The sequence below is a fragment of the Haliaeetus albicilla genome, chromosome 19 (genome assembly GCF_947461875.1).
Source record: "Haliaeetus albicilla chromosome 19, bHalAlb1.1, whole genome shotgun sequence".
Classification (NCBI taxonomy): Eukaryota; Metazoa; Chordata; class Aves; order Accipitriformes; family Accipitridae; genus Haliaeetus; species Haliaeetus albicilla.
Window position 1 is genome coordinate 593,012 of NC_091501.1, and position 7,916 is coordinate 600,927.

The following is a 7,916-nucleotide window of genomic DNA, read 5'->3' on the forward strand; positions in this document are numbered from 1 at the left end:
AGGCATTGGCTCCTGGAGAGGCGCAAACTTTGCTCTCTGCTGCCCTGTCGGGATCGAAGCTTACGAAAACGATAAATGGCATTACAGTAACTGCAACTGTGGATTGTTTCAGGTGGAACAACAGCTGCGGCACAGGGGCTGCTGCCCGCGGAGACACCTGCGGGGGGCGGCAGGCAGATACGGAGCAGCCCCGCCCAGGGCGCCCGGTTGCCGAGGGCCTTTCCACGTTTATATGGACCGAAACCTCACACGGGGACCCCCGCAGCCCGGGCCCGGCCCCGCACCGCTAACACCAGGTAAGTGCCCCACACTGCTAACACCAGATAAGTGCCCCACACTGACGAGGAACAAAATGGCCGCCGAAGACGGGGGCGCGACAGGGCTCCGCCCCCACACCCCATGAGCGCTCCGCCCCGCGTCAATCAAGGTGCGGGCCCGCCCGCCGAGGGCGATTGGCTGAGGCGCCGGAAGCGTGCTGAGGCCGGCGAGCTGTGCGGCGGGGCTCCGCGTGTGGCAGGTGGGTGAGGGAGGAGGAGCGGCCGCGGCCCGGCGGGCTCCGCCGGCACCGGCCCCGCACGACACCGGCCCCGCACGACACCGGCCTGCCCAGCCCTCCCCGGTCTGCCCGCCGCGCTCCCTCCCGGCTGCCGAGCTGTTGGTGCTCTCCCCCCGCTGTCTACAACGGCGGCTGCCCGGCCGCCCGCCCGCCCCCGACGGCGGTTGCGCGGCCGCCTTCGACCCGCCCCCCCCGCTCCGTTTCTGGGCTAGCCGGGGTGCTGCCCCACGAAGCTCCGTGCAGGACGCTGGGGGGGTTTCCTCGGGCCGCTCCCGGTCAGGTGTTGGGGGTCTCGGTGTCCCCGCAGGGCTCCGGTTCCTGAGGCTGCTGGTGTCTTCTGGCTCTCCTCAGAGGTGCTCCCCGCCGCCATGTTTGTCCTGGTAGAGATGACTGACACAGTGAGAATTCCTCCCTGGCAGTTTGAAAGGAAACTGAACGAATCCATTGCTGAAGAGCTAAACAAGAAATTGGCCAATAAGGTAAAGCGTGGGCCATATGTAGGTTGGTGCAGGCATCATAACATCCCTGAGCGTTTCTTCCTTTTATCTGTTCCTGATAAGGTGTGCGGGTGAGGCATTAGAATGGCTTAGATGTGAAGGCCATCCCCAGCGACTGAAATATCAGAGCGTGTAAACAAAGAGATGGCCATGTATCTATCGTTTCAAGGGGGATTTTTTTCTAATGGTTAGTGCTGTCATAGGAAGATACTGAGACGGCAGATGGGGCAGAGAAGCATGGAAGAGAAGCGCGAGTAACTGCTGGTTTGTGTTCAGAGTAGCAATCTGAAACACAGTCTGAAAAGCAGATGTGAACTAATCTATCCAGTGGGGGAATTTTAAAAAAGGTGTTGGAAATAAATGTAGAACAGTAATACTGTAAGAGAACTGAAGGTGTTAATAGCTGACTTGATCTGTGCTTAGTACTTGAAATACAGCGTGGCAGTAAGAAGTTGGTCTTTGGCGCAGGATATAAAAAAAGTGTTCTTTTGTAGACCAGGAGATCACGGTTTCCCTGTGCAGCCCCCGGGACTGTGTTTAGCCTACGGTTCTCAGCACAAGATGGGGGCAAAACTCAAAACCTGGCTTGTGAACATGAAGGGAGCTCAAAATCACAACCTGAAGTGATCGAGGGTTGCGAATAGCAGATTATACAGACAGGTTATGAAAAGCAAAAGTCTTCCCTCATCCGCTGATGACTGGTAGGTGCCTTAAATTCTGTAGGCTATAAAGCCATCTCAGAAGTAGCAGAGAAACCAAGAGTTCTCCTCGTCTCTCCCCAGAGCTAATATAAAGACAAAGGCAAGCCTAGAGGCTTCTGAGAGTGTAACTCTAGTGAAAAGTACATTTAGCCTTTGGACAAGCTGTGGGGCTGCTGAATGATATCTGTGGGCAACTGTTTACTATCCTGGCAGGTCAAGTTCTCTCACCGCTGACAGTTATCCCAAGGGTTTCTCTTTGTAGCAGTGCTCTTGCCCGTGCCAGTGAAAACACGTGCTCCCATAACACTTGAATAAGTTAGGGGTTTCCCTACAATGCAGTGTGGTTAGGGCTGGGGCTGTTGAAGGGAGTGTACCAAAACAGCCTCCCTTCCATCTTGTCACCCTTCTGTTGCCTTTTGAAAAGGTGTATAAATTTGATGGTTTGTCTGATTTAACTTGGTAGGTTGCTTGATTTATTGCTTTTTAATTTTTTTTTTTTCCTTTGAGCAGGTTGTATACAATGTCGGCCTCTGCATCTGTCTGTATGATATCACAAAGCTGGAAGATTCATACATATTCCCTGGAGATGGTGCATCACATACCAAAGGTATATGCTTGTCCTCACTCATATAGTTTTGCAGAAGGTTGGTGATCTGGAAATGTAAACTGAGTTCAGTTATTAGGGACAGTAAATTTAGGGGAACTCTACTGAAGTTCATAGCATTAACTCTGTGCCTGTTAGAAGGGCAAGAGGAACATGGCAAAAGTCTCTTCTTCTCTGCGTTTTTTGGGTACAAATACAGCTGTAAATAGCCAGTGTTGTTTGCCTTCTCTAGCAGTCCATCTCTGCTCTACAATTAGAGCCATAGGCATGGGGTAAGGAAGAGGTTAATTTAATTCCAAATGATTGGAAATCTGCATGTAGAAAGTAAGTTGTATTAATTGTTCTGTGTTTCTCTAGTATTTTTTCTTTTTGAAGCTTATTTTCCCTAGCTAGAATGTTGAAACAGGTTTCTGCATATAACATTTGCACAGCATTTGATGCTCTTTTCCTAGCTGGAAGTTTTGCTACGTTTTTGTATGAGATTTCGACAGATCTGGTTCAGCATACATTTCCAGTGACTTTTTTTTTTTAAATAAGAAATGATTAATTTCTTTACTTTGAGTTTTGGCAAATCTGAGTAAAAACTGGAAGTAAATGCATAAAAGCAAATTTCACATCTTTTTTGAGTTAAAATAAGTTTAAGCTGGAAAGAGATGCATTTTTCTAGTTTCAATTTTCAATATGAAAGCGTAGTTTGAGCAAATGAAATCTTTCCTGTTAGAAGGGAACTGGACTGACTGTATGTGGCTCCCCTTGTCTAAATTTTAACTCCAATAGAACTCGCTGCCTACGAATAAAAGCTTCTCTTAATACTGAAGGAGGATGGCAGGCTTTCCTGCTTGCTTTAATCTCCATTCAGCTTCTTAACTTTGAAATACTCCTTGAACTGAAACAAGAGAATATATTCTCTCTGAGCTTGGAAAAAAGTCTGCTCTCAGAATTTGGGATAGCACTTTGATAAATCCCACTGTGTCTGGTAATAACTCTTTCTTTAATGTACTGCCAGATTTTATGTAAAAGAGGAGCACTAAGTATGGACAGCTAAAATGATGTTAAATTGCTCATACGCTGCTTGGCCAAGATTGTCTTAGTATAGCATTCTTATAAGTATAAATGCAAAATGCTTAGTTAGAAACATTTTATTTAACCTGGATGAAAAATCCACTTATGCTAGAGAATCTTATTTACTCTGATAATATTTGATATCAAATATTTAATTTAAAGAAAATACAGCATTGCTGACAAAGATAAAAGGAGCCAGAAGCATTACAAGAAAGTATAATTTCTTGACCTTTTAGTATTGTGCAGGAATGCTCACGTCGTAACTTAAGCAGAGGCCCTTGTCCATGTTCTTCATCTTACAGTTTCACTCTGTGAACTTAAACTCTTGCCAGATTGAAGAGCAGAGAACAGGACACTGCTGATCAGCTGCTGTCAGAATTCATACAAGACAGTTAGGAATCAGAACTCTTATTCCTGTTTTTCTATCAAATCAGTGCCTGTAAGGAAATTGTAAAAGAAACTGGGCAAGCATTTTAGAGGGCATATAGGATGTGGGATTTTGTTTTAATGGCTGCCACCCTGTGGAAGGAGTATAGTTCACCAACATGGGCATAACATTAATGATCTGTTTTCTTTTAAGTGCATTTCCGCTACGTGGTCTTCCATCCCTTCCTGGATGAGATTCTGATCGGACAGATTAAAAGCTGCAGTCAGGATGGCGTTCACGGTAAACCGCAACTTCTAACATTAGGGACCCATGAGCTGCAGAGCTCTTGGGTCTTCTGAGATACTGTGATTTCAGGTTGTGTAGTGGTGTGTGTAGGCTGGTTAAAGACTATCACTGGCCTCTGGTGCTGCTCTGACCTGAGAGTGGTTGGTAGCTTGAGCCTGGCAGCTTCCCCTGCCCTTGATGGTTTTGTCTGCACTCTCCTTTCCTTTTGTCACTTATGTGCATGCCCAAGAAGTACAGGCAAGCCCATCTGGAGCGTAGACTGGATTCATTTTCTCGCTTCAGTTAACAGCGCTTGGTTTTTTTTAAAGTGGTAGTATTGGCTTGTGTTGGTCTGATACATCTTCCCTATAGTTCTGTGCAAATTCATGATTGTTTCCTGTACCTGAAAACATGGCGGGGAAATGTCTGTGTGAGCACCAAGTGCATCAGATTCATGGAATACATAATTGATGAGTTGTTTTCCTTTCTTGTAGGAGCCTTCCATGCAAGTGAGCTCCTCTGCCCTGTTGTTAAGTTAGGACAGTAAGATTATCTTGGGTGCATTTGGTGCTGAATTTGGGCATGTCCACTCTGATAAAATTCAACATCATGAAAGCTCAAGGGGGAGGTGGGGGCTGTTCTAGCATTATATTGGTCTTTATTTCACGTGTTACATCTGTGATTTCTAAGCTCTTTTCTGTCACAGACCTCTATAGCATCTGACTCATTTCTTGGAACACTTTCATTTCCAATCCTGCTCCAAACAGCCTTTTCCTTTCCCAGTGGGCATGAAGACTGTGCCCTCTGTTGCTCTATGTACTTTCAGCTGGGTGGTTGCTTTGCTGCCGACTGAAATTGAGCGTAGTGGCTCAAAGAATAATTCCTGCATGATCTCAGATGTCCTTCCTAACACAGGAAGGAGAATGAGTCTAGAAATGGATTTTAGGAATCGCTGCAGTACATCGTTTGCAAAGAATCGTTTCAGTCTTAATCAAATTCTTTTCTCCACAGTTTCTATTGGATTCTTTGATGATATTGTCATCCCACCAGAATCCCTGCAGCAGCCAGCTAAGTTGTATCCTTTGATCACCTTTGATAACTTTACTACTTCATTTCAAAAGATTGTGCAGTGCTGGCCCAACAGGCATTCACTACTGCAACAATGAAGGTGCTCAGTGGCAGAAGCTAAGCCGTTGTGTTGGGCAAGTCCCGCACACTGTTATCACAGCTAGACAGGCCTCATGCTTATTAGGTTTTGCAGGATCATTGTGCCCGCTGATAGAAATGAATGGCCGTGTCCCCCAAACAGCCACATTGTAATCCCTGCTGCTAGTCTTGGCTGCTGGCGAAGACAGAATGCCGGTTTTACCACATCATGTAATGTCTAGATATGTGGTGTGACTAACATACTTAATTGTGGTAGGCGAGGTCTTCTTGGGTTTGGGGTGGGGCTTTTGCTTGTTTTGGGGTCTTTTTTGTTGGTGGTTTTTTTTGGGGGTGGGCGTAGGCCCAACTCTGCCCAGCAGCATACACCTTGAAGGAGGAAAACCAGAAACAAGATGGGGCTCCTGGGCTGCACAGATGATAACCTAGGACAGTGTGTTGGGGTTTGAGAAAAGATTGTGAAAAGGCTTTGATTGAGTCTGTTCTCAAAACTGTCAGGAAGTGATCTGTCAGGCAGAATACTGATTGTTCCCATCCTTAACCCTTGGCTTGGCCAGCGATGAAGCAGAGCAGGTGTGGGTGTGGGAATATGAGACGGAAGAAGGGGCTCACGACCTTTACATGGACATTGGGGAGGAGATCCGCTTCCGAGTTGTGGATGAAACGTTTGTCGATACATCACCAACAGGTCCCAGCTCTGCGGAGGCTTCCACTTCAAATGCCACAGAAGAAGTCCAGAAGAAAGAGGCACCCTACACTCTTGTGGTAATTATGTGCATAATTTGTACAGCTTTGTGAATGTTGTGGTTTATTCTATGTCTAAAATAGTATCCCTTTCCCAAGGAACTTATTGCTTTAAGCTGACTGTGAAGGAAATAGAGTCACAAAATGAAAGGAGTGGCAAAGGGGAGAAAGGAGATTGTTCTTGTGGTTGCTCTGTGTTTGTTGTGTGTTTTCACTGGAACAGTTTGTGGTGGTTGGTGGAGTTCCCCCTGGGAGGCCGATTGAAAGCAGAGTGTGGATGCAGGATGGAGCGTATGAGGAGCGCAGAGCTGGGCGAACCACACCAAGGTTTACGCAGCAGCTGAGTGGTCTTTCCCATGCAGCGTTTTGGCATTAGACCCACCTGAGTACAATGCAAGAGGAGGGATCTAAGCCAGTGAAAGCTGTGTGTTCTCACAGCTGGAGTATGTTGGGACTCTTGGGAGGTGGAATGGGGAAGTGCTTGATTTTCAAGTGTTGAAGGTTTGGTGTAGTGTTGACAAGGTTTTAAGGAGCCTGGGCAAGTGCAGGGCAGGCTCTGATAGGGGAAAAAAGTGAGTACCTCATCTGTAACTTGGGGGAGAGATTTTATGTTTTTACGCATTTACTCCTGTATTCTCCATGCAGTTTACAATTGCACATTCTCTTCGTCTCTCTCTGAGCAGGGATCAATCAGCGAGCCAGGCCTGGGCCTCCTGTCGTGGTGGACAAACAGCTAGCTGCAATCAGAGCCTGCTCCACAGAAAGTCTTTCTGGTGGCTGTTCGGGGCATAACAGGATCCTGCTGTTGCTCAAGGCTGCTCTGAAGCTGAATAAGAAATTAGACCTGCCATTCTCTGTTTCCCTTTCAGCTTCCAACCTGCCAGATCAAGACAGTCGCTTTCAAGAAATGTCTTCGCTGAGCTGTAGAAGTGAATTTACAGGCACAAAAAGCCTTGAGCGCAGCAGCAACAAACTCAGCTGGAGCTTTGGTCTCCTGCCCTGGAGGGAAAACTGGGGAGGTCTTTACTTGCCTGAATTAAGAAGGGAGTTGACTTCAGTGAGTGAAAGCAGGAGAGAATGCCTGTCAAGAATTATTGCTTCCTTGGGCCGAGAGCTTGATCTCAGAGGGGTAGAAACCTGCCCTTCTTTTGACAGGAAAAGGAGGAGAAACAACAAAAAGACTGGAGTTCATAGAGGTGTGGTACCCTGGAGAACGCTGCTGCTGGCAGGGCAGGGGAGGTGGTGGTAATGTTCTGCTAAGAATGGGAACTTAACCCATGGATGAAGTCAGCCAAAAAGAACTGGAATGACAGTTTACCCAAAAGTAACTAGGTTCTGTGAAGATGACCACAGTGGAAAGCTACAGGCTACTCATTGTGCTGAATGGAAATACTTTATTGGGTGGGCTGTATTTATGTAGAATGAGCTAAACTTTGCAGGAGTTTGACTGAAAATATGTAATTATGAACTGAAATGGACCAAGGCTGCTTTGAGCAAGCTATATACTTGTTTGCAGGGGTGTGTTAATACCAGGAATGGAATAAATAGTAAAAACTGCACAGCCTGCCTTCCTGTACAATTTGTGGGGAAACTATTAGCTTCCTGCCTAGCAGGAAGAAAAAAGTTGCCTCCTGCAGTTTAGCTACTTGGATTTCAAGGCAGACAGTGTTGAGACCAACACTTTGCCATCTCTAACAGCCAATAGCAACCAATTGCCATCACCCTCCTTGACAGCAGTGAAAGGAAAGGGGGGACAAAACCATGAGTAAAATCTATGCAGGGCCCAGTGCCAGGAGAGTGATGTTGTGCATAATTACAAAGCCAGCCACGTTTGGCAGGAAGGGGCTGTAATTCCCTGGGATGGTGGGTCTGCTTAACCTCCAACTGTGAAAACAAAGCCTGAGTCACCAGTGCCCTCCCTGCAGTGTCGTTAGAA

At 46.7% G+C, this 7,916-nt stretch overlaps 1 protein-coding gene across 2 annotated transcripts; it reads left to right on the forward strand.

The window, feature by feature from the left end:
• The first annotated feature begins 435 nt into the window (after window positions 1–435).
• POLR3H (RNA polymerase III subunit H) lies at window positions 436–7,539 on the forward strand. 2 transcript variants are annotated; one of them, XM_069807116.1, is made up of 7 exons: window positions 436–517; window positions 908–1,035; window positions 2,265–2,361; window positions 4,001–4,087; window positions 5,084–5,147; window positions 5,794–6,001; window positions 6,664–7,539. In XM_069807116.1, exons 2-7 carry the CDS (start codon window positions 925–927, stop codon window positions 6,715–6,717), a joined length of 621 nt encoding a protein of 206 aa, XP_069663217.1. In that variant the 5' UTR covers window positions 436–517; window positions 908–924; the 3' UTR covers window positions 6,718–7,539. The 2 variants fall into 2 exon arrangements, with proteins under 2 accessions (XP_069663217.1, XP_069663216.1); XM_069807115.1 differs by having other exon boundaries at window positions 440–517; window positions 864–1,035.
• The last annotated feature ends 377 nt before the right edge of the window (window positions 7,540–7,916 follow it).

What these genes read in the sequence shown, in the direction of transcription:
- POLR3H (XM_069807116.1), top strand. Translation starts at nt 925, where the DNA reads ATGTTTGTCCTGGTAGAGATGACTGACACAGTGAGAATTCCTCCCTGG. An exon ending in TGGTGCATCACATACCAAAG is followed by an intron (nt 2,362 to 4,000) that starts GTATATGCTTGT and finishes TTTTCTTTTAAG; the next exon opens with TGCATTTCCGCTACGTGGTC. An exon ending in CAGTCAGGATGGCGTTCACG is followed by an intron (nt 4,088 to 5,083) that starts GTAAACCGCAAC and finishes TTTTCTCCACAG; the next exon opens with TTTCTATTGGATTCTTTGAT.